The sequence below is a fragment of the Paralichthys olivaceus genome, chromosome 18 (assembly GCF_024713975.1).
Source record: "Paralichthys olivaceus isolate ysfri-2021 chromosome 18, ASM2471397v2, whole genome shotgun sequence".
Taxonomy (NCBI): domain Eukaryota; kingdom Metazoa; phylum Chordata; class Actinopteri; order Pleuronectiformes; family Paralichthyidae; genus Paralichthys; species Paralichthys olivaceus.
Window position 1 is genome coordinate 18,199,352 of NC_091110.1, and position 25,533 is coordinate 18,224,884.

General features: G+C 44.9%; 3 protein-coding genes across 15 annotated transcripts in view; 2 read left to right on the plus strand and 1 right to left on the minus strand.

Moving 5' to 3' along the window:
- LOC109641758 (protein unc-13 homolog B-like) overlaps positions 1-6,372 on the plus strand; it is a 52,275-nt gene extending 45,903 nt beyond the window's left edge. For 5 of the 13 annotated variants that reach the window (XM_069513600.1, XM_069513607.1, XM_069513602.1 and 2 more), the window contains 13 exons: positions 1,227-1,247; positions 1,387-1,413; positions 1,832-1,852; positions 1,994-2,082; positions 2,162-2,308; positions 2,448-2,571; positions 2,676-2,729; positions 2,812-2,889; positions 3,054-3,201; positions 3,358-3,414; positions 3,619-3,711; positions 3,805-3,964; positions 4,125-4,551. In XM_069513600.1, coding sequence (XP_069369701.1) covers positions 1,227-1,247; positions 1,387-1,413; positions 1,832-1,852; positions 1,994-2,082; positions 2,162-2,308; positions 2,448-2,571; positions 2,676-2,729; positions 2,812-2,889; positions 3,054-3,201; positions 3,358-3,414; positions 3,619-3,711; positions 3,805-3,964; positions 4,125-4,410 — 1,305 coding nt within the window. In that variant the 3' untranslated portion in view covers positions 4,411-4,551. Of the gene's footprint in view, positions 1-721; positions 1,049-1,226; positions 1,248-1,386; positions 1,414-1,831; positions 1,853-1,993; positions 2,083-2,161; positions 2,309-2,447; positions 2,572-2,675; positions 2,730-2,811; positions 2,890-3,053; positions 3,202-3,357; positions 3,415-3,618; positions 3,712-3,804; positions 3,965-4,124 lie in introns of those variants that run through there. The other 8 variants (XM_069513604.1, XM_069513610.1, XM_069513603.1 and 5 more) reach the window with 7 other exon arrangements.
- Positions 6,373-6,813: 441 nt separating this feature from the next.
- atp8b5b (ATPase phospholipid transporting 8B5b) lies at positions 6,814-16,283 on the plus strand. The gene is made up of 28 exons (XM_069513612.1): positions 6,814-7,180; positions 8,325-8,408; positions 8,524-8,582; positions 8,674-8,787; positions 9,090-9,188; positions 9,337-9,398; positions 9,511-9,583; positions 9,667-9,737; positions 9,824-9,906; positions 10,249-10,407; positions 10,946-11,034; positions 11,241-11,434; positions 11,535-11,743; positions 11,829-11,872; positions 11,955-12,120; positions 12,232-12,420; positions 12,520-12,635; positions 12,722-12,886; positions 13,035-13,146; positions 13,220-13,325; positions 13,423-13,573; positions 13,778-13,961; positions 14,038-14,261; positions 14,397-14,480; positions 14,623-14,868; positions 14,961-15,099; positions 15,183-15,313; positions 15,430-16,283. Exons 2-28 carry the CDS (start codon positions 8,354-8,356, stop codon positions 15,691-15,693), a joined length of 3,588 nt encoding a protein of 1,195 aa, XP_069369713.1. The 5' UTR covers positions 6,814-7,180; positions 8,325-8,353; the 3' UTR covers positions 15,694-16,283.
- A 3,569-nt stretch (positions 16,284-19,852) lies between these two features.
- stbd1 (starch binding domain 1) lies at positions 19,853-25,153 on the minus strand. Its single transcript, XM_020111641.2, has 3 exons — positions 24,678-25,153; positions 23,146-23,525; positions 19,853-23,058 (listed from the first exon to the last, which is right to left on the minus strand). The coding sequence occupies exons 1-3, from the start codon at positions 24,955-24,957 to the stop codon at positions 20,866-20,868; spliced, it is 2,853 nt and encodes a 950-aa protein (XP_019967200.2). The 5' UTR covers positions 24,958-25,153; the 3' UTR covers positions 19,853-20,865.
- Between the last annotated feature and the right edge of the window lie 380 nt (positions 25,154-25,533).

Genomic DNA, 25,533 nt, shown 5'->3' on the forward strand with positions numbered 1-25,533 from the left:
AGAGAAGGTGTTAGACTAGAGCTAAATATAATAGAATTAGTCCATAATTCATATCGTGGAATATTTACTGAACTTTATTCTTTATCCCTGTTTTATTTAGTGCAGAATCAGCCCTGCATGTATAAATCTAAAATAGTATGAGCAGCTTCTTCTGTGTCAGGACTTAGCAGCGGATTCGATTCCGTCCCCTGAAAGTATTTTTCTCGCAAGTCTCACTCCTTCAGAAAATGACTGCGCCAATACTCGAACACAAGGTGGCGCTAGAAATGCTCGGAGCAGCAGTGGATATGTCATGGTGGAAATTTTCCTTTGGTGGCTAAGAGAGAGTAATTGAGTTGGACATTATTTTCTTTGTTGGTTTGATCCTTAAACTTGAAGCTTTGCATCATGATCAGATCGGTTTGTGTATAAATGTGTTGCTTGTCAACAGGAAGAGAAGGAATGAGAAAGAGATGTGGTGTGTAGGATCAGATTACAGTTGTTGTGCTGGGGGTGAAAGCAATTTAGAAAGTTAATTATTTTTTATAAATTGCGTATATGACACAAATGATTTAAAAAAAAAAAACATGTGTAAGGATAAAACCATGCACTGGTGTAGTGCATGAGGAGGTAATTCTAGTTTTAAAACTGATTTTAAAAATGTAAATTCATCTCTCACAGGGTTAATCAACTTTTTTTGGAGAGAGTGAAGTCACAGTCGTGTTTTTCCTTTCTTTTCTAGAACAACAGTAGAATGCTAGCCTGGCAGGCAAGTTCCCTGTATATGCAAACATGTTCTGTGGCACATGACTGCATATACACTCACCCTGATCTCACCACTGAAATGAGAATCAAAACTTTTAACATTTCTTATTGTCTCTTCACTGCCACTCGTAGTTTGAGGAGAGTGAGGAGGAGGAGGAGGAGGAAATAGGGGAGGAAGGGGAGGAAATTAAGGTTGAGGTTTGTTACAGTGTGAAATGGTTTTAACCTCTAACATCATTCCAAGTCCTTTCCCACTGAAACATGACGTCCCTGTGGTTGTCAAGTTGGCGTTTATCATCTTTAGATTTTATCACCATCTGTGGTTGAATTTTCACTGTTTCTTTCCCTGGTCGTTCCTCAAAACTCTGGTTTCCCCTTAAAAAAAACTGCTGTTGTGTGTTTTTTTTATTGTTTCGTTAATTTCTCTTTCTTCATTTCTCTTCTTATAAAAAATCTTATAAACCTCTCTATTCCTCACAAAGACGGCCACACCGGTAGAAAAGGTAGGTTACGTGCACACCGGGGTGTATCTTGATCTTCAGTGGTTTCCCCCAAAATAAATGAAAATCCAAATTCCAAACGAGAAATGACTCTTGATTGAGCTTGTCCTGTGTTACCCTCCACCTCTCTGTGCTGCCGTAGACTGAAAATGCATTTGAAGAGAAGAAGGTGAGTGTAGGTGCACAGACTCATGTATATTAACACAAAAACACTCCAAGGCAACAACAAAAACACACACAGCGCATTACAAACGGAACACAATCCATTTCTAGATGCGTTTTCCTTCGCCCTCGAGCCTTTTCCTTTGTGCTGCGCAGCAGAATCCTCTCCCCTCACTAATGGTGCCACATAACCCTGACAGGCCATGAATCAAAAGGCCATTGGATCATTGGCTTAATGAGCCACAGTCCAGCCTCATCCCTGTGGCTCAGCTCCCCCTGCAGGCACTGCTTATTTAGATCACGCCTCAGTCTACCTGGGTTCGGTCATTTTATGGATCTTTCCTGCTCGTCCCCCTCACCCTGTGCTCGTGAGACCCACATGCAATGTTAAACTTTTTATTTTTCCAATGCGCTCCCTTTGAAAGTTGGAGGCTGCTGGGAAAAAGGTGGGTTTGTGCGCATGTGGCACGTACTCTCCCTCTTGGGGGAAAAATAATTTCCTCTGCACAATTTAAAAGTTTGTGAAAGCGGCGGAGCGTTAAACTGTTTTAAACCCGCTGAGCTTCTCTCTGCTTGTGTCTCTGCAGATGGACACTGAGGCCAGCGACCTACTGAACGACCTGCAGGTGAAGCTGAGCAACGTGCTGGACGAGCTCAGCAGTACATTTGGGAACAGGTACACATACATCTCACTCACGCAGTTAATGCAGTAACCTCTCATGCATTTTTGCTGATTTCGCCCATTATCTTATCAGCTTCCAGGGCCGTATCACCGACTGCATGCGACAGATGGCGTCTCTGCTGTACCAGATTAAAGGGCCGCTCAACGCCAACAACAAAAACCAGGTGGAGGGCGACTCCGACAACATGCTGAGGCCACTCATGGACTTCCTGGATGGAAGGTGAGTGGATGATTAAGATTTGGGACCCCTCCCATCTTTTAGGAATCTAACTGCAGTTCTACATATTTAACATTTCCTCTTCCACAAGTTTGCAGTTTTCTCTTTTTGTGTATTTATGTGTGATTGCATGTTTTTGCAGGCTGACACTTTTCGCCACCGTTTGTGAGAAGACCATCCTGAAACGTGTGCTGAAGGAGCTTTGGAGGATCGTGATGAGCAGCCTGGAGAAGACTATCGTTTTGCCGCAGGGCAGCGACACCTTTGTAAGTCAGATGTTTTGTTTGGTTGCTGCAGCATCGGAGGAAATCGCAAATTGAAATGCAACAGAAAGTAGTTTCTCAGTTCTTCTGTTTTTTTTATCTCTCAGGGAGCGCAGATCCTCTCAGCTGCCAAAGAGCTGGGTCAGCTCTCCAAACTCAAGGTATCAAGATGCCTTTGGATATTTAAATCTGTGTGTTCAGACTCAATCATCACTAACTCGTCTCTTTCCTCATCACGTGCAGGATCACATGGCGGGCGAGGCTAAGAGCTTGTCTCCCAGGCAGTGTGCTGTCATGGACGTGGCACTGGACACTATCAAGGTCAGTTAATACGACGGGCTCGGGTTTCGTTGGGACGCAGGGGGGGGGGCGCAGGGTCGGGTTAGCTTCATCAACTATTCATCCATTTATCAAGAACCCTGAAAGTTTGTGTTTGAAATCATCTATTGTTCATGCCGACTCTCACCCTCCTGTTTCCTTTGCAGCAATACTTCCACGCGGGCGGCAACGGGCTGAAGAAGGCGTTTCTGGAGAAGAGCCCTGAGCTGTCCTCGCTCCGCCACGCGCTGTCGCTCTACACTCAGACAACAGACACGCTCATCAAGACCTTTGTCACCTCCCAGCACGCACAAGGTATTTAGGATCACAGCTTTACGTCCATCTTTCCCGTAATATACCAGGAGAGGGCGCCAGCCGAACACTGTGTCTGATATGTTTTGTCTCTGAGGCTGAAGTGTGTTGACGTGTTGTCGCTGTCTTCTCTTATCTCCTGTGCTGCCTCTGTGCCAGTGCACAATGGGAAGGGTATTAGGTTAACACCCAATGAAAAAATTCAGCCCAGCAGGGGTAGGTTCCATCGAAGTCATTTTCCAGCATTTCTTTTCTCCCCCGCATCCACTCCCCCCTTTGTACATTGAGTGTCTCTGTGCCACTAAGGTGGGACGGTCAACCCCCTGTGCCCCCCCCCCTCTCATACTGACTCTCTTTATTCTTTGCTGTTATGGGCGTTAAATGAAAGCTCATCGACTCGTATGTGTCTGGGTGCGTTAGGTTCAGGCGTGGACAAGCCGATTGGCGAGGTGTCTGTCCAGGTTGAGTTGTACACTCATCCCGGGAATGGCGAGCGAAAGGTCACCGTCAAAGGTCAGTTTGAGTTTTTCATAATAATCATCCTGAAGAAACGTTTCGACATTTTAAACAACACAAACTCTTCCCCCCCCCTGCGTGTGACTGCAGTCATGGGAGCCAGCGATTTAAAATGGCAGACGTCTGGCATGTTCCGACCCTTCGTGGAGACCACCATGATCGGGCCTCACCTCAGCGACAAGAAACGCAAGTTCCAGACCAAGTCCAAGAACAACAGCTGGTCTCCAAAGTTCAACGAGACCTTCCACTTGTAAGTCCTGGAGCAGTTCTACCTGCGTTTGAAATGAATGAGTAAAGAAATAATTATTTAATCACCAAAGCTCGACTCAGAGTTTTGGTTTCAGACTTAAAGTGAATCTAGAGTCGTAGTTTGAAGCTGCTGTGTTAATGGCTCCTCTCTCTCTCCGCAGTGCTCTGGGCAACCAGGACAACTTCGAGTGCTACGAGCTGCAGGTCTGCGTCAAAGATTACTGCTTCGGCCGCGCCGACCGAGTGGTGGGCTTGGCCGTCATACAGCTGAGGGACATCATGGAAAAGGGCAACTGCGCCTGCTGGTGTCCGCTGGGCCAGCGCATCCACATGGACGACACCGGCCTCACCGCCATGCGGATCCTCTCCCAGCGCTCCAACGACGACGTGGCCAAGGAGTTTGTGAGGCTGAAGTCGGAAACGCGATCGGCCGAGGAGGGCAGATGAGAGGAGGAGGGCTGGAGACGGAGAGAGAGAAAGGAAGGAGGGCCACCGAATTTCAGAATAAGAGACACATCCAGGGAATCATCTTCCTGCATCCGACCACACGGACACTTGTTCGTGTCTTAGCTGCTGACGCCTCGCTCGCTCGCTCGCACTCGGACAAACGCTCTCAAACATTAATGACAGAGCTCCACCACACAGACACAAGCTCACTCAACCTTTCTCACTCACCAGCTGTTCCACCAGGAAGTGACCCAACACCCGGTCACTCTCTTTTTAACCCCCCACCCTTCCCCCGTCCTACAACGCTGCAGTGGCACAGTGCGCACGCCACGGCCTCAAGGGAACAGAGGACGCCGGCCAGGCCCCCCCCCCCCTACTAGAGGGCCGAACAAGTTCCCCCACCTTCCGAGTGTTGTTGTGCAATAACCACCACCACCACCTAACCCCCTCCCCCTCTCAAAGCGCGGCCATGTGTTTGATGCCTTACACTCAAAACTGTGAATGTGTGAAGTCCGTAGCTTCACTGTGACGGTCTGAGTAAATGTGAAAATACACCGAATGGTTTGTAAGAGAAAAGACGAAGAAACATTTTACTGGTTAATCACGTAAAGTTTGGAGAGAAGGTACTAAAAGTAATAACCCTTAATGTTCCCCCTTCGTTCAAAGTATTGATGTGTGCCTTCTCACGTTAGGTTTCCACTCCTTTTTTAACCTTTTAGGAGAAACAGTAACTTATCAACCGTTTGTAACTTTTTAACGCCGTAAAATCAACAACGACAAGGTTTAAATCAATTTTAAATGAAAGTGTGTGTTGAAGCCTCGTTTTTGTTCATATTTATTTTTGAGCTCGTCTAACAACTCGTGGCTCACGTGGCCTATAGTCCAACCATGATGGTGCAGCCATTTTATTTATTTTTTTTATATGTATTTATTGACGTCTGTGTGTTTTCTGCGGTTTAAAAGTGTTGTTTACTTTCGTTTGCACAATCGGAAAGAGCAGATTCCTTTTTCTTTCTTTCTTTTTATGAGATGAGTTGACGCGGACGCTCGCATCTTGAAGTTACGACCTGATGTTTGTTGTGAAGTTAAATGAAAGACAGAACCGTCAGGTAACTTTTTCTTTTTTTTTCTCTCATCAAAATGGGAAATAGGGAAAACTGACATTCCGCAATTTTAAGGAAAGAGGAAAACATAATCCTGGATCGGCTCGTTTTGTCTGGATCCATGCCAAAGTTGAATGGGTTCTATCTCGAGTGGCCTTACTTTGGTGAGAAAACAAACTCAGTGTGTGTGTTTGAAATCCTCATTTTGTTTTTTTTGTGTATTTCCTCTGAGGTTCGGCCACTTTTTTGCCCACGATGATGTCAAACGTGTTTTCCAAGTGATGCTCCTTACGTAGTATTTTATTTTCTAATCTTTGCCGTTGCAAACACTGTAATTATTATACGTAGGCTGGGGTTTTTTTTTTGTAAATATTCCCCTCGTTGTAAGATGTGTGTGTTTGTACGGACAGAGATAATATGCAGTGCAACGTGTGCCAGTGAATTTGTTCCTAAACGATGGAGAAATATTAAAATGTTCTACTTAATGAAGGATGGATGTTGTGTTAATACGAGAAGCTCGGTGTGTGCACATTTCTGAACCAATCACACTCTCTTTGTTACGCTTCCCTGACCCGTGTGAATAATTTCTTATTTGCAAATATGTCATAGCCACTCTGTAAAATACACAACCCTCGTGCCAAGATGTTCACTTTTATTTATTATTTTTGTTAATTTCTGTATTTTATTAATTTGTTAACCCATGCACTAAATCACTGCGATATTCTACAGGTTCAGTCTAACACAGTAACTGCTTTTTTTTGTGGTGTTTTTCTTTGTATCGTCACTGCTTTGAAATGTTGTTGTCATCATGTAAACACTTGATTCATGAATTTTGTATAAAGTATTCGAGGTATCTATAGACGTGTCTACCTGTGTTTATTCCCTCGGTACAAGCTGACATGGATTTTAATTTATTTCCACTGTTGTTAAAGTACAAACATGTTTAGATCTTTAACCAATAAAACGATGGACCACAGTGAGTAATTCAGAAAGCGGTTCATGTTCAGGTCTCCTGGACGACACAGCGCTCCTTTGTGCTCGAGCCGAGGTATTAAATGACATTTCTGACAGAGCCCGGACGATGCATCAGATTTACAGGCAGAGTTTCCAGTCGCACTGAGTCCTAACTTTTCATTTTCATCCTTTAAAATGCAACAAATCCTTCGCTTTGTTTTGCTCCTGTGAGAAGAGACTTGGATGAAAGTGGCTGATAAAGAAAAATAGGTGTGTAACATACCTCAGTGCCACAGCCTTTATGATTGGTGGCAGCCATTTACCTGTTACCTGTGTTTTACTGCCCCTCCACTCCTGCCCCGTCTCCAGGTCCAAAGATCGCTGCACTGTTTGTTCAAGCTCTGAGCTGTTGGCTGCCGGGGGAACCCAGCTCTTCCTGCACGAACCTGAAACCTCTGCTGTACGAGCGCCTCTTTCAGCACTGCACCACTGCACCCGTCGACCAATCCGGGGTGTCTCTCATTCAGCCGGAGGCCCCCCAGCTGACGGTTGGTGCCTGGGCGTCCAGGCGGAGCAGGGACGAGGGCCTGGATTCTCTTCATCTGCGGCGGAAGCAAAGGGAAGACTGACTTTTGTGGCATTTTCCCGCTTCTCTTTCATTCACTGGGCCTTTATGTGTGAGGGGGACTCGAGGAATCTCATTTCTGTTTGAGGTATGTTCCTTATTTTCTTTTTTTGGACTTTGGGGGAAATATTGGAGGTCTGTTACTTTAGTGGACAAAGATCTCTCACCTTCTAAAACCTTTAAAAAATAGTTTGAAAACATAACTAATCGATATTGAGGCCTGGTGCCTCAGTCTCAGATCGATCGTGAGCGTGACAATGGAACAATAACAGTGAGGGAAACGTGGAGCTGCCTGTTTCCTGATCTGTGCACCAGAATAAATCCTAAATAACATGTTTGTCTCTTCACAAGAGAAGTATATTATTCATTTAGTTATTTGTAGAAAGAAAACAGGGGAATTGTTTGTTTCATGTGTTGGCTGTACATTCAGGGCGCTGAGCTCTGGTTTCATTTTGTATTCGTCCTGTTCACCTCTGACGTCCGTCTGCTAAACCAAGATACAGGAAAACTACAAATCTCAAACCGGAGACTTCATTTTCAGTCGTTTGCTTGGTTCTGCTTTTATATCAGGTGATTTATTCTTGAGTCTTATCATCTCAATCTCCACGGTCGCATCATATCATCTCGATCTTTCCCGTTATGGATTATCTGCAGTAAACTTTACTCAGGTACAAAGGGTTGTGAGGGGAGCGTCTTTACAGCTCTTCTCATCTTTCCGTCCTCTGGTTCAATAGTTTGTTTCATCACCAGAATATCCAACTCACGTTCTCACTTAAAGTGTATTTGATAGAAAACTCTTTGTATCACAGTATTTGTAGAATATCCAAAGTTCATACCAAGAGACAAATATCAGAATTTAGACTGTAAAATATGTAATTGTATACATTAGATAATTATTAATGTAGTGATGGATCCCAGCAGCTGAATCGATATGATATATATATAAAACTTTGTGCACTTAACTTCCTGGAAACATCATAATACATTTTCAAGCTTAAGAATAAAGAGAAAGGAAAAATAAATCTGAATCTTTTGGTCAAACACATTTTGGAACTTGACAGCAAATATATTGATGTACGAGTATAACATTGTTATGAAGATAAATAAAGGATAAATCCTCTTCTATATATATATAAATGACTTCCGCCTTATATTTGCCATAGTTTCCCCTTTCACTTATATGTCCGTCTGTGCCTGTATAAGATTTGCCTCTTTGTCCAAACGTCCCTCAGGTGTGGGACATGGACGATCTGAGCTGAAGATGGGATCCATAGTGTCGTATTTTTCCCAGCTGTGTGGAAAACAGACAAATCGAGGTGAGCGCTGACTCTTCACATAAATCTGCACTGAACTGAAGTTTTCTTGTTCCTGCGTCACGTCGCAGAAACTCAGCTTCATCCATGTCCTGCTCTGAATCTTGTTTTTGCACAGAGGAGGAGAGACACCTGCGAGCTAACGACAGACCCTTCAACCTCTCGTACCACTATGCCGTAAGTCCAGAAACTTTAAATGATGAGATTTAAAATGAGCGAGGGGAGGTTCTGTGTGCATGGTGATTGACCGTCGTCTCTCTGGTTCCAGAACAACGCCATCACGACCTCCAAGTACAACATCTTCACCTTCCTGCCGCTCAACCTCTTCGAGCAGTTCGGGAGACTCGCCAACACCTACTTCCTCTTCCTCCTTTTACTTCAGGTGGACATTTTGTTTTTCCTCTTTTGTGAAGCTACCCGTGTCAGTGTGGACTCTGTGGGGTCCTGAGGCTTCATCACGTTTTCAGTCGCACGGTTTTTAATCGAGAAAGCAAACGTCCGATCACGAGCGAACGAGAAGTGAATCTGTAGATTGTCCTTTAAAACAATTTCATGATTCGATCCACAAATCAAAGGTCGCGGTTCTTTTTGCTTGATGAAATGACAGATATCGTTGCACGTGATTCACAAATTTAATTTAAATGTGTTGAAATATTTAAAATGTGTGTGTGTGTCTCCTCACAGCTAATCCCACAAATCTCCTCTCTCTCCTGGTTCACCACGGCCGTCCCTCTGATTCTCGTGCTGTCTATGACAGCCGTGAAGGACGCCAGCGATGACATAGTAAGCTGAATTTACCTGAAGCCTTTTGGGGCAAATTAGAAAAATTCCAATGACTAACGAGGAATCACACTCAAGTTCATGACAGTGAATATAAAACTAAAGCCACGCGTGTAAAAATAAAATGTTTTCTCTCGTGTCGTCTGAGTAGAACAGACACAAAAGCGACAATCAGGTGAACAACCGCCGAGTGGACGTCCTCATCGATGGAGAGTGAGTGAAGACGCAGATTTCTCCTTTGACATTCTGTTCATTTTCTCTATCTGCGATGATGGAACAGCCTCAGAGCCGTTTGGTGATTTCATGCTTTGTCTCTTTCGGGCAGACTGAGAAGTGAAAAGTGGATGAATGTCCAGGTTGGGGACATCATCAAACTGGAGAATAATCAGTTTGTTACCGTGAGTTCAGAAAGTTCCGAGTGAAGTTCACGTTTTACAAATATCATAATTATAATAAGTGTATTTGATGTTGTTGTTCTCAGGCCGACCTCCTGCTGCTGTCCAGCAGTGAGCCTCTCAACCTGGTGTATGTAGAAACTGCTGAGTTAGACGGGTGAGTGTCTCACTGACTGTCTCACTTTGTCTCAGAGTTACATCGTCCTCATGTCCTCTTGGTGTGTGTCCCGCCCCCCCTCACAGTGAAACCAATCTGAAGGTGAAACAGGCCCTGACTGTAACTGGAGAGCTGGGGGACAGCGTGGACGCACTGGCTGGTTTCAACGGTGAGAAAGAAATATAAATGAATGAAGACATAGAAAAGAAACTTTTTAAGACTTCTTTCTGTGTTTGTTCTCTTCTGGAAGTTCATCAAAATTAGAAGCCACAGCTTTGATTTTGTAAATCAAGATTATTAAACTTTAAATCTTAGTCAGACCATAATAAAAAATGATAATTCATATAATTCTGACCTTATTTGCGTCCTACATTTTTTTTGTTCATGACTTTTCTTGAAGTTTAAGTAAAAACATCTTGATATAAGATAGAAAGATATAATTTTCTATCTCACCTTTACCTGGACCTTTACTCTGCTTCCTTGATGCTGACCTCTGACCTCTGACCCTCAGGTGAAGTGCGCTGTGAGCCTCCCAACAACCGTCTGGACAAATTCAAAGGCACCATGACTCTGAGCGGACAGGCCTACTCCCTGGACAACGACAAGGTGCTGCTGCGAGGATGCACCCTGAGGAACACGGAGTGGTGCTTCGGCCTGGTCATCTTCGGAGGTGAACTCTCGTCATGACGTCGACTCTTGGTTTGGCAGTTGTGTTTTGCGTAGTGAGCGTTCTGTTAGATTCCTGCAGCAGCAGACGGGAAAGACTCGGTCGACGAGGAGAAGTAATAAAATTATAATGAGTAAATATAGTAAAAATAAAGAAGTAACAAATGAAATTAGATTATACAGGACTTTGACTATCGCTGTGTATTTGGTTTACTGTTTTACCACTTCACCAGGCCGCCTTTTATTAGCTTTTATCCACTAACATGGACTTTAACCCATAAAAAACCTACTGATGCATGAAGGGAACAATTAAAAAAACTCCTGAAGCATAATGTCCTTCCAGAGCAAACAATTCAAAAGGGCAGACGGGAACGCTTTAAGAGCTGCCTCGTTCTTAGAGAAGCAGTTGGCCCGTGTGCGACTAAATGCAAACTCAAAAAAGCAAATCACAATTAAAGACAAATATCCCGCAAACACCGAGTATTAGCGACGGTTTGAAGCAGATTTGTCCTTCAACAAAGTCCTGACCCGAATCTGTCCAGGTCCCGACACCAAGCTGATGCAGAACAGTGGAAAGACAACGTTCAAACGGACGAGCATCGACCACCTGATGAATGTCCTGGTGTTGTCTGTGAGTTTAACACACACACACATCTTGATCGCCCCCTGGTGGCTGGATGCCGTATAAGTCATAACCCTGTTCTCCTCTGCATAAGCTTTACGTACCAAAAACTAAAACCTGGACACTTTCTTTATATAAAGTTATCGTATAACCTCGTCGATGTCATCAGTGGAATATTTCTCAATAACAGAGATTTGTTTTAAATCATCGATCAGATCTTCGGTTTCCTGGCGTCCATGTGCACCGTCATGGCCATCGGCAATGCGATCTGGGAGACGCATGAGGGCTTCGTGTTCACGACCTTCCTCCCCCGGGAACAAGGTATTGATGCCGCCCTCTCCTCCTTCCTGTCCTTCTGGTCCTACGTCATCGTCCTCAACACAGTGGTGCCCATCTCTCTCTACGTCAGGTATGAAAATGAAAAAAGGTGAGAGAATCAAGTCTGCTCTTCTTTCTCGTGTCACTCTTTGACATCTTCACCCCTCCCCCCCCACCCCCGCGTGCTTCAGCGTGGAGATCATCCGCCTGGGGAACAGCTTCTACATCGACTGGGACAGGAAGATGTACTACCCCAAGAGCGACACCCCCGCCCAGGCGAGGACCACCACGCTCAACGAGGAGCTCGGGCAGATCAAGTACATCTTCAGCGACAAGACGGGGACCCTGACGCAGAACATCATGACTTTCAACAAGTGCTCCATCAACGGGAGATGTTTTGGTGAGCAGCTCTGTCTTCATGAGACCTGCAGGGTTCACAGTAAGACTGAAGAGTTGATTTCAGATCGTGTGTCTGTGTTTTTCAGGGAAGCTGCTTGACTTTGCCGGACGACCAGTGGAAATCACAGAGGTGAGAGGAGAACAGTGAAGTCACTGACTTATGTGTAACTTATATATGTATTCCTCAAACTTGTTTCTTTTACCAATTGCAGAAGACGGAGACGGTGGACTTCTCCTGGAACCAGCTAGCGGATCCGAAGTTCGTCTTCTACGACCACAGTCTGGGGGAGATGGTGAAGGAGGGAAACCCTGAGGCTAAGGCCTTCTTCCGCCTGCTGGCTTTGTGCCACACCGTCATGCCTGAGGAGAAGAAAGAGGGTGAGCGTCCTCTGATGGACGTTTATATTACTGCACGGCTTCATATCTGATCTCTGATGGTGTCTGGTTGTTCTACCAGTGACCAAACATTTCCTCTGTTTCTCCGGGCAGGAGAGCTCTACTATCAGGCGCAGTCTCCCGACGAGGGCGCTCTGGTGACGGCGGCGAGAAACTTTGGCTTCGTGTTCCGCTCACGTACGCCAGAGAGCATCACGGTCTTCGAGATGGGCAGAAAAGTCATCTACGAACTTCTGGCCGTCCTTGACTTCAATAACGTGCGCAAGAGGATGTCGGTCATAGGTGAGAGGAAGTGATGACGAGATGTTTCCAATGATTTGACGTTTGTTTAAATGATGATGACTCATCATGACTCCACCTTGCTCTCCCTCTGACTTTCAGTGCGTAGCCCCGAGGGGAAGTTGACTCTGTTCTGCAAAGGAGCGGACACCATCATCTTTGAAAGACTCCACCCGTCCTGCAAGAAACTGATGGATGTCACCAACAGTCACCTGAACGTGAGTGATGTGGTCAATTACAATCCAGCGCCAACACGTGGGTAAGTTGTCGGGGTTTGTGTTGGTAACTGCTCTGAACCGTCCAGGAATACGCAGGCGAAGGTCTCCGCACGCTGGCTCTCGCCTACAAGGAAATAGATAAGAGCTACATGGAAAACTGGAGAGAGCGCCACCATGAGGCCAGCACCGCCATGGACGGACGGGAGGAGCGGCTCGATGAACTTTACGAGGAGATGGAGAAAGACCTTCTGGTTAGTCCGCCTGTGGAAAACTGAGAGATGGTTTTAAGTTGTCGTTTGATTCTATAAAAACGGGGTGAGACGGGCTTTAAACATTTATAAAAGAATTTTACTAAAAACATAATTTTCATATTACACATTTTTCCTCTGTGGGTTTTAGCTGCTGGGAGCGACCGCTGTGGAGGACAAGCTGCAGGACGGAGTTCCACAGACAATAGAGCAACTGGCTAAAGCTGACATCAAGATTTGGGTGTTGACCGGCGATAAACAAGGTTGGTGTGATAATCCACGAGAAAACAAACGTGATTGAACTGACGGATTAAAAGTGACGATGTTTGGAAACAGAGACGGCGGAGAACATCGGCTACTCCTGCAACATGCTGAGAGAGGATATGAAGGAGATTTTCATCGTGGCAGCGAACACGCCTGAAGGAGTCAAAGAGGAGCTGCAGTGAGTCAGACGGACACAGGCGACTGTTCTCGCTTTTATTTAGTTGATTATATTTAAAGTAACTGGGATAAAAATGACTCATTAATAACTTCTCCAGGAATGCGAGAAGGAAAATGTGTCCAGAGGCCGACGAGGAGCCGAGCGTGGTCCGGGCTCGTGCCGGCCTCTTCTGGAGTCACAAAACTGAGACGGTGCAGGATGAGAAGGTGGACGGAGATTACGCCCTCGTTATAAACGGACACAGTCTGGTAAGAAGTTTTTTTTTTATTTTTTTTTTTTTTATCCTCAGTAGCTGCTGAATCAACAAGAAGTGTGATTGTCCCACAATTTGAATCAGTGAAGCGGCAAGGTCAGCGATCTGGTGGTGGTTGAACTGTAGAGTTAAAATGTAGTTGTTGGGACGTAACTGACTCATCACTGCTCGGTAATTCCTTCTTCCATGTCGCCCTCAGGCCTTCGCTCTCGATAAGAACCTGCAGCTGGAGCTGCTGAGGACAGCGTGCATGTGTCAGACGGTGGTTTGCTGCAGGGTCACTCCTCTGCAGAAGGCCCAGGTGGTGCAGCTGGTCAAGAAATACAAGCAGGTCGTCACTCTGGCCATCGGGGACGGGGCCAACGATGTCAGCATGATCAAGGGTAAACAGAGCTGCATTAATATCGATATATCTCATCGTGCAAATGTTGTTTTCTTAATCTCCTGTCCGTCCTCCAGCTGCTCACATCGGCGTGGGCATCAGTGGGCAGGAGGGCATGCAGGCCGTCCTCTCCAGCGACTTTTCCTTCGCCCAGTTCCGTTACCTTCAGCGCCTCCTGCTGGTGCACGGTCGCTGGTCGTACCTGCGCATGTGCAAGTTCCTACAGTATTTCTTTTACAAGAACTTCATCTTCACCTTCGTGCATTTGTGGTACGCCTTCTTCTGTGGCTTCTCTGCGCAGGTGAGTGAGGACGAGAGTCTCATTTGAAATGATTATAATAATTATGTTTTATTTGTATATTGTATATTCTAGTAGAGGCCTCTATATAAATATTCACAGTGTTACAGAGGTGTTTCATGTTTTCTTTGTTCACAGACTGTGTACGACGAGTGGTTCATCACTTTGTACAACCTGGTGTACACAGCTCTCCCCATCCTCGGTTTGAGCCTCTTTGACCAGGTGAGAGAATTATTCAATATTCCTTGAGTTGAATATCTTGTACTTTATACTGAATTCACACTGAGGCACATCCTTCCCCTCTCTCTCTCTCTCTCTCTCTCTCTCTCTCTCTCTCTCCCTCTCCCCTCCTGTGTTTCTGTAGGACGTGAACGACCGCTGGAGTTTCCAGTATCCTCAGCTCTACTCTCCGGGCCAGCTCAACCTCTACTTCAATAAGAAAGCCTTTGTGCGCTGCCTGTTGCACAGCTGCTACAGCTCCCTCATCCTCTTCTTCATCCCGTGGGCGGCCATGCACGACACAGTCCGGGACGACGGCAAAGACATCGCCGACTATCAGTCCTTCGCTTTGCTGGCACAGACGTCTCTGCTTGTTGTGGTGAACTTACAGGTGAGGGGAACGGGCCCGAGTGAGTTAGTTTAAAGGTTTTATCATCTCAAAACATCTGCAGATTCTCATATATGCTGTGAAACATGTTTCAGCTGTGTCTGGACACCTACTACTGGACGGCAGTGAACCAGTTCTTTGTGTGGGGCAGCCTCGCCGCCTACTTTGCCATCACATTCACCATGTACAGCAACGGCATGTTCTTCATCTTCACCTCCTCCTTCCCCTTCGTTGGTGAGTGGATTTAACTCCTGTGCCCACTTCTCCTCCACCGGGTGATTCTATGTGATCACTGATATACAGATGTTTTCTTCCAGGTACGGCGAGAAACTCTCTGAACCAGCCCAACGTGTGGCTGACCATATTCCTGTCCACGCTCCTCTGTATTCTGCCGGTGGTGGCGGTCCGCTTCATCCTCATCCAGCTCCGGCCCACCATCAATGACAAGGTGAGCTGTTGACAGTTTTCTTAATTTAAATTTTCTTATGTATTAATTTATAATGTAAAGTTACATTTTTAAGTTATACAAATGCTTATCCCTGTCCTCCCGCCCACCCGCTCCAGATGAGGCATAAGGTGCGGAAGGAGGCGTTGCCAGCCCTTGCAACTCGTCTCAAGCCAAGGATAATCAGCACCCGGCGCTCAGGCTACGCCTTCTCCCACTCCCAGGGCTACGGGGACCTGATGACGTCCCGGAGGTTCCTGCTGAAAAGGCCCCCGAAGGGTCGAACCGTCCTGTTCACCACAACAGACTCTCCTCTGGCCCAGAATCAGCCTCAGCACTACCGCAACATCACAGAGGTGCAGGAGGAGGCTCAGGGCCGGTAGAGAGGAGGCGAGCAGGGACCGAAACATCTGCAGGGACCAACCCAACGATGCAGAAGGTTTTTATTTTGAAGCTTATGAGAGGATGCGCAGGGTAAAGTTCACCACCTGGATTCTTGAACATTACGTGTTGAGGCTGTAGCTCCGTACGCTCCTACTCTCCTCTGCTCTGACTTCACCTCCAGATGTTTTTCTAATGGGTGAATATTTCTATCATTGTTAAAAAAAATTTTTGCAGCTCTCACACAGGAAGTACAACTGTCTTAAACTGTACTCGACTTTACAGTTGATGGGAAATCAAGTTAAAATACGCAGTGAAGCTCATATTAAGCTTTGGGACACTCAGAACTGATGAATATTGTGTCACACAAACCAAATTCTTTATCTTTCTAATGGTTAAGTGAGAAACTGGATCACCGCACTGCCTGAAACATGATGATGCATTTTGTGCCTTTTAATTATTTCTAATTTTCCTCCAGTGAATTGTGAAAACTCAGGGTGTCATGTTGAGAAAGTGATTTCTGTTGATGAACATATTTTCCACACTGTTGTTTACATGATTATTTACATTAAACATTGTTTTATTATTGTCATGATCTGTGTTTTCAATCTGAATATGAGACACACGGAGGTAAAACTTCAGTATCACAGTGTTTTCAATGTGCAGCCAGGGGTCAGTGTTGTCTGTCTATCTGACTTTTCAGAGCCAGTGATATAAAGGAAAGGTATCGGGTTTAACTTGGGACAGATCAAGGTCCAGCAGATATTTATATTATGTATAAATACTCTTTATTTTCATTCATGTTACACATTTTACCATCCTGACCTTTATTTTATAAAGATAGAAAATGAACCATAACAAAATGAAAGTCACAATGAGATTCGTTTGTTGCCTGATATAAATTTTGATTTAAATATAAAGGATCTTTTTTTTTATTCACAGGACCATGATTGGAAAACAACATCAACCGGAGAACAAATGTTATTTTTCATGCAAGGACGCGTGCAACACATTATAAGTGGAAGTATATGTTTGTATTTAAAAACCCTGCACACGTTGAATCGTGGAGTTTGTCAGGAAATCGTTGCGTTGGACAGAAATACCTGTGATTGTTGTAAATATTTAATAAGCTGACCTCTTTTAGGATGCTCCTCCAGATCACTGTGCTGTGTTGTGTGTGCAGCAGTGTGCTCCATCTCTCTGCTGCCCTGTCTGCCTCTCTTTCTCTCCTCTCACACTTCCCACACACACAAACATATTCTACTTTACTGTGCATCAGTGCACACACACACACACACACACACTGCATTCAGCCCACAGCCGCAGTGTCCTCTGGGACTGTGGGCAATGACATCACTAGTGGTGGGCTGTCCCTGTGTGGCGTGGATCCAGAGAAGCTTTCAGTTTCTTCTCTGATCCACAGGAAGTGAGTTTATGGGTTTATGCAGATATTTGCACTGTAAGCATGAAGTGGAAGAATTTGATTCCTGAAAAACAAAATCTTGTTGAATTGTATTTTTTGGGGGGGGGGGGTTCACTCTTCCACACTCGCAGATTGACCGATATCACTACCACACAGCTTCATCCCAAAGGTTAAACACGTTAAATATAATTTCCAGTTTAACCCCCGTCGCTCCGCCCCCTCAGGTCCATGCTGCACAGTCAGCAGACTCGTCAGTCTCCGGTGAAGGTCACTGCATGATCCCACAGTGCGGAGCAGGAGCGAGGCCTGACATGTTGTATAAATAGCCTGTGTGACACACCCTAAACACAAGCATGACATAGCTGATATGTTGTATGACCTATTAAAAACCAAAGAGCAAAACGTTTTATTATTTTTAACCGAGATTTACAACAAGGTGCAAACATGGAGCATCACAAAAGACACTTTTACATTTATTTCGCGAAAAATATTCGGTTCAAAATAGACGATTCCCTGCTCTCGAGACACAGAAAGGACAGACATGGAAATAGAGGAACACAATGAAGTACAAATGTATGAACGCTCACATATACATGGTGATTTCATCGTAAAATCCTCCTGGGTTAAAGTTCAAGTGGAAAGCAAGCACACGTTTGCTTCTGTAAGAGGAGACTGAACCTGCAGAGAAGGAGAATTTCACACTCGCTGCTCCAGCTCGGTCTGAGGTTCAGTGTGTTTCAGTGTCTCCGGCAACAGACGGCTGCTCTGTGGAGAAATGTCCGGATACATGTGCGCAGAAGAAATCACTAAGCTCCAAGTTGAATTTAATTAATTTCACGACAGTTTGTTGCTTGTCTACCTTCTCCTTGTGTTTTTTCTCAGGTGTTCGTGATGAGTGTGATTACATGGGGGGGGATTTAAAGGAGGCTGGAGGAGCCCTCGTGGCTCAGCTCACATGTGGTCGTCCTGTTTTTGTTGTGTTTATTAAGTTCTTGTGCTGCTGCTTGGTCGTGCTTGTGTTTGGATTTGTGTTCTGTTTGGTGGTTCACCCAGAGTTCTCTATGTCCTGTCTCATTTTTTAGATTTTGCTCCTTCTGTGTTTCTAGCTTTATCTTTGTTGTTTCCTGCCCTTGCGATGTTTTCATTTCATTTCATCTTCTTTTGTTTTATTCTTTACTTCTTCTGCTGCCAAGCTGCAGTGTCTGCACAACAGAAAGTAGGACATCGCTCTGACTCACCCGCAAGAATCAATATCGACAGAAACTAAATGTTCGGACTGAAAATCTGCAGACGAGTTTTTTTTACCCGTGGCACCTGATCAGCTGTCACGTGTCGACCATGTAATAAATGGAGGGTGTTGACGGGAGGACTTTGTTCAGTTCGAACCATCAAACTGTGAATGTGAAGATAGACGGACCGAGCTGTTTCCACATTACACGTCTGACTCAGCGTTAAGACTTCTGCCTTAACAGAGATCAAACTTTTCCAAACGTGGCTTAACTGTTTAGACGTTTGACATATTGTGTGTGTGTGTGTGTGTGTGGGATGCATGAGCAGACTGAGTGGTGTCAGTTGTGAGCCGTGTGTCTAAATAAAGGATTACCTTCAACCTTAGAAAGAGCGCACACACAAACACACACTCACACACACACACACTCCCCAGCAGCCACATCAGCAGTGAGGGAGCCACATTTACACAACATGCACAAAACCAACGCACATGACCCCAGAGATCATTTCAGTTAGTCAGTGTGCTCTCAGCAAACACAGCCTTCATGCAACACGGTGTTTTGTTGTATTTGGATCGCTGCACTGGGGCAAACGGGCAAAGGTTCCCTGGACTTGTGTTTTGAAATAGAAAAAGACGCCAGTTATCACGTGACCTCGAGATGGGACAGAGTTTTTTTATTGAGCTGATATTGAAGTGGGTCAGTTGAGAGTGTTTGTCTTTCAGGTGCATGGGGGGTTTGAATCTTTCAAAGGTTCGGGGCCTCGATATTCAAGTGGAGGTATTAGTCACTTTGGATGGAGGTGGTCGTCCAAATGTGGAGCAGGGCTCACATGTCACAGACATATACATTTACATGTAGACGGAACATGGTAGCAGTTTAACACAGGAGACTTGTGTGTATATACATTTGAATGTCGACTGAGCTGCTGTGTTTTTTTCTGTATTTTATTTATTGATCTGTTTCTTTCATTACTGCACATCTACTTAATGAACGTCTCCGTTTCCTAGAACAGTTAATTTACAGATAGGAAAAGAAACCTCTTTCCTCCCAGGATGCATCTGCCCTGCATCACTCACGCGTGGTTTTACCTCAGAAAACACTTCCCGCTCCCCGCAGTGCAGATGAATCATTCACAGCTCTGCCAGAAACTGCATCTGTGCACGTGTGAGTGTGTTCGACACGATTCAGACTAAGAGCTGACTCCTCTGCAGGAACAGCGGAGTCACCTTCAGCGCCGAGACGAGCGGAGCTGACAGGTTGGAGTGAAAATACGTCTGCTAATGATGTTCTCCCTGCTGGAGCCACCTCTGAGCCAGACGGACTCAAACAAGCTCTTGGCTTGAGGTTAAAAAATTGAAATCGAGACAGAAAAAGCACAACTTGTGTGATTTTGTCATATTGAAATGTTAATATAATATCCATCCTCATGTCCAAAAAATGAAATCTTATATTGGCTTTATTTGTAAGTGAATTAACCTGCATAGGAAACATATCAGAGCGACAACAGACTCTTTATATTATTTATTTGGTAACAAAGTCCATAACATTCAAGAATATTATCATCTTCAGAATATTGCATATTAAGATACTTTGATGTGATCTGAAATATAGAGTCTACGTTGATTAGTAACATGGGGAAAAAAAAAACTGACTGCAAAAGGCACATTAATAGAACCATGACAATCTTTCATGCACACAAGAAAAAAGCAGCATTAAAACCATATCACAGTTTAGTGGTTAACTCACGGGAATACCTGATAATAATAACCAGCCAAACAGTATACAGAACAGTTATTGCTTTGATTATTGCTTTAGTAAAAGTGAACTATGTGCATTAATTATCTTAGATTGTTGGAGGGTATTCAAGCAGCATATGCACAGTATAATTTATATATTCTATATATATATATATAATTTATAGAAAATTGATATTTGCATTAAATCACACACTTTTAAAGAGGTGCAGTTTTCTTCATCCAAAAATATTGCCACAGAAACGAAGAAGGCGTTTTTTTTTTTTTGAGGACAGTTAAAAATATTCATCGGACGTTAGAGGGCAGATTAAAAACTGGGTTAAATGTGGTTCAAATTAAATTTGTATGTCTACTACACATTTAAATGGACTAGTGTATGTTTGCTATAGGTTTTGATTATTTTGTAAAATGACTGTTTTATTTAGTAGGTCTGACAGCCGAGGGGGTCCTCCTCATAAAACAGAACAAAAGCAAACGAAATTCACATTTAAAGGGTTAGAAGATAAACATCTTTGTAAAATTATCAAAACTGTTGTTAATATTCCGTTGTAACATTAAAAACAACCAAATTTCTCTTGAACATTGACCTGTAGACATCTTTCTTTAAAGTTTAGAAACCATCATGTTTGACTGAGTCCAACATATCATCATTGGGCTCTCGTGCTGGGGTTCATGGATACGTTTAAACTTCATCTGGTCCAGTATCCAGCTCGTTTCATGTCAAACTTCCTGTCCCCTCCGCAGCCCTTTCCTCTTGGACTCGTCCTACAACAACCCCCACCACTTGTGCACAGTCAGCTCATCTCCGTAGCCTGTGTCAAGAAGCCGGTTTCCACACTCCTCCCATCGACACACCTCACCCTTTTCCACCAGCACAAACTTCCACTCCACATGGCTCTCTGCAGGGAGGCTGACAACCATGGCCCACTGCCCGTCCTTGGCCTTCTCCAGCGGGATGAAATCCTTCCAGTTCCCCAGCTCCTGCTGGTTTCCTGTGACGGCCACCGTCTGGTACGGCGAGTGGGTGAGATAGTGGATGCGGAACGTCACGTTAACATTCTGGGGCATGGGCTGGACGGCCACAACCTTTTTGTTGTTTTCCGTATTTTCGTCAGCAGCAGCGAGCGTGCTGGTTTGTTTGACGTCAGCTGAAGCTGCAGAATCTGTATCTACACGTGAAACATCGGTGAGAGAAGAGCTGTGAGCGTCAGTGGGGGGCTGAGCGGCGTTTTTGTGGTCTTGGGAAAAGGATGGGACAGTAATGTTCATCCAGGGGAGGACTTGGTAGTTACTGTCCGTGATCCACTCGTTATTGTCCATAGTCGCTTCCATGATACTGATTTCAGTCTTCTCATAGTCGTCTTCTTTCTCCGTCTCTGCCTCTGTTTCCATTTTCTTTGCAGCTCTCACGTCTTCCTTCTTCTCCTTGATCTGTACAACCTCAACAACAGCCTTCACATCGGTCTGAATCCTCAGCTCCTCGGTCGTGTTCACTGAAGTTGCTGAGATCTGGAACATAACCTGCTCCAGTGCTCTGTGGTAACTGTCCTCGATCTCATGACCAAACGTGTCCTCGTTGTCTGCAAGCGAGTCGTCCTGGGCCTCATCCGGTTGCTCACTGTGGGGCTGATGGGAGAGAAGTGATGGGTGAGGCCCGAACATCGTACCTGCTGTATCTTCTGTAATGACAGAAACAGCAACATAGAGGCTGTTTTGAGTCTCTGTCCCTTCTTCTGACTGTGGATCACAATCCAGTTGTGGAAATATTATATTTTCTATGGTCTCGCCAAACTCGTCACCAGCATCTTGCAAATCAGGACTGGCGGTCATGCTTGAAATCCCGCTCTCTGCTCCAAACCCAGGAGACCACACGCTGCCCTCGTCCTGATCCCTCAGCTCACTTTGCTCGAAAGACCGTAAGGGAGGCTGCCACCTGGGAGGGTTAAGGTCCCGACTTGTATTTTGCATTCGGTGACTTTCTTGGTCTTGGGATAGAGCCAACGTGTCAGGGTGAGATAATTCTTCACAAATCGCAGATGTGGTAATCGTATCGTTATCGCAAACAGCTGCACCAGTCGCAGCAAAAATCTTTTTAATTTTTAACACTTGGGGTTGAGAGATTTTTTCTGCCAGTATTATGTTCCTTCTTAAGTTATAAAGTTCTTCCTGGAGCGATGGTACGTCGGATCCAGAAACAGTCAGATCTGTGTCTTTATCCAGACGTTTGACGGTTTCCTCTTCATTCTCTTCACTTTGTGTTTGTTGACAGTCCGATCTCGATTCCAAGGAATCCACGACGCCTGAGATTTGAGTTTCTGCATTAGTGTTGATACCTGACGGATCGTCGTGATTATCAACCTGCACTGGCTCGTTCAAACGATGTAGAGAAGAGCCGAGTACCACACCTGAACCGTCATGTTCTTCACCACGGGCGACAGCGTCATCGCTAGTTCTGGTTTCCTCTCTCGCTTCATCAGCCACGGTGGGGAGGACTCCATTCCCTTGATCATTCATGAGACCATTATTTTTATTTTTTGGTTCAATCTGGTTTGGTTCCTGTTCACAAGTCGAGGGACAGATTTCGTCTGGTTGAGGAACGAACTGTTGGTCTACAAACTCTTCTTCAGCCTCCTCACCCACATTTTCCTTTTCTTCCTCTGGAGAGAAGTGATAACTGGAATGATTACTGTCGTCAATACCATCTTGATGGTGATTCTCTTCTTCAAACTCGTCTTTGCCGTAACAGACACAACAGACGGACACATCTTCGATACGAATGGAGGGTACATTCACGCCGGCCTCCACTCCATTTGTCTCCGGTGTAGCTTCGTTATCTTGTCGTCTATCTTCAACATCATCGTCATCACCACTCATACGAAGGGTCTGGACGAAGCAGACTTGATGTTCCTCCTCGTCTATGGTCTCACTCTCATCGTCCTGATCCTCGGCCTCAAACACCTGAAAGGACGCATCAGAAAACTGTCAATGAGATTCAAGAGACGTGGGTAAAAAGAAGAATTCAGTCCAATTTATAAATAGAAATACCTTCTCAACCTCCTCATGTCGCTCATCGTGAATCAACACAGGCTCCGTCCAGCAGCCTTCGTTACCATGGACCCCCTCGTTGACGTCTTCTCTAACTCTGTCATCTGTTGCGCTCTCCACCTTCATTCCAGCCACCGTGGTCGCATCACATGTCAGGTTGTGAGTGGCCTCCTCTGCGCACTTCTCTGCTTCTTCGTAAGAGTCGTGCACAACTGTCACGGCCTCTGAGTCGGGTGCACGTGCGTGCTCGTCGCTCTCAGCCGGAGAATAAGAAGAAGGTTTAGTTTCAGCAGCAGGAGAACGACGATGCCTGAGATTCAGATCACGTTGGGATAGATCAGCGTCGTCCTTCGTCTCTGACGAAACTTCATCGCTCCCATCTGTGAGAGAAGAAAATGTTTATCCAACTGATTCACAGAAGTGCAAACCTGATGAGAACGTCATGAGAAAACCTGTTAAGACTAAAACTATCAACTAATACTTCTAAAACATACCAAGTTCCCTTTTCTGATCAATCTAGGATGAGTATCTTAACCGTTTTACGACGGACAGACATAAAACACAAGGTAAACCTTTCTAAAACTGTCTGATCGAACTTTGTACCTTTTTGTGAAATCACAAAACAGCAGAAGATCTAATCACAGGAAAATCCAATCAATACAACGAGCAGTGATTCTTTGTTTGCTTGTCTCGTCACACAACAGTATCTGGTTTGTTCTTATTTTCACTTAAATCACTGTGTCTTTATCTGAGTCCACTTGTCAAATTTAAGATAAAACATGGTTCATATGTGGATCGTGGATTTCTTGTCTGTAATACTTTACAGTTCCCTTTTTATTGTCGTCTCGTAACAATGAAATGTCCCCCGTGGGTGTTAACTGTAATATATCTCATGATTATTTACATGATATGTTAATACGTGAGCACTTACTGCGATGGACTTAAGCCAGTTGTATCTGTCGTCATTAAATACTGCAGCATACTTTATTTATTTATAGCAGGTTATTTATTCAAGACAATGCAACCTATTTTATGGGCTCATCAAATGTTTGGCTCATCAAATCTTAGAGAGACAAACAACTCTAAGAGTCAGAGAAATAAATCCACCAAAAGTAAAATGAAATCCTTATATCAAGAATATGGAAACATTCAAATTAAGGTTTTGCACTATATCATAATTTCAAATAGAAAATATGGGAATGTATTTAAATTACATCCAATCACTGCAAATACCAAGAGTATTTCTTAAGACTGGATGAGTTCCTTTAAAATACCTGTGTACATTAGAATGAAGTCATCTTTGTAGTATATCTATATTTATCTCTAACAGTATCACTGTAACCAGGCTGCATATCAAATATTATTTGCAGTGCCAGGTAGTTTTGTGTATTTCTGGTGTTATATATCTGATACAGGACGATCATATTCCTGTGATATTGCTCAGCAGGCAGTATTTTGATATAAGATTAACACATTATCTATATGTTCATATAAATCTATGACACCAGGCAGTTATTTCTGGATCTTTTTACCTGTTGACTCCACGGAGGAGCTGAGTGGATCCCCGGGACTCGCCCCCGACGCGTCCCTCTGCGCTCCGGGGCTCTCGCCGTCGCCGTCCCCGGCTGCGGCCGTGGCCTTCCTCCGCTTCTTCCCCCTCACGTTCCGGTAGATGATGAAACCCACCAGCACCGACACCATCGCGATCACGGCCAGAGCCACGGCGGGTCCGTGGCGACCGATCATGCAGAAGAGCGAGGCCAGGTCCATGCGTCTCTCCAGACCCACGCTGTTGCCGTTCTTCAGCGGCATTGCGACGCAGATGTGTGGATCAGATCCCCGCTGCTGCTGCTGCTGCTGCTGGTGTGTGTCTGTGGTGTGTGTCTGTGGTGTGTGTGTGTGGGTGAGTGCGCATGCAGGCCTGGATGATCCGACTGGATCTGCTGCTGCTCCACGTTTACGCACTGACCTCTTGTTGCTGCAGGGCTGCGCACGGCTGCAGGTGCGAGCTGCTCATTGGCTGACTGGGTCACGGGGACTCCAGCGTTCATTCATAAAAGAGGAGAAGGAGGAGGAGGAGGAGGCCCATTCTACTCATATACAGCTATTGTGTCTGTTATCATCCCACTGATGGGATTTAAACTGTGGCCCACTGAGTCCTTGTTGAGGACAGTCAGTCATGGTCAGGGTCCTGACAGTGGAGCTTTGAGCAAACATCTCCAGGAAACAAAGATATAACTTGAAACATGGTCACTGTGCTCACTTAAACCACAACTTACAATCTATTTTCTATTTGACAGAATGAAAGTCTCAACAGAGTCGTCATTGTTTTGATTTTCGACCTTTTTTATATAAATTTGAGCTGAATTCAGTAAATGTTTGATTATA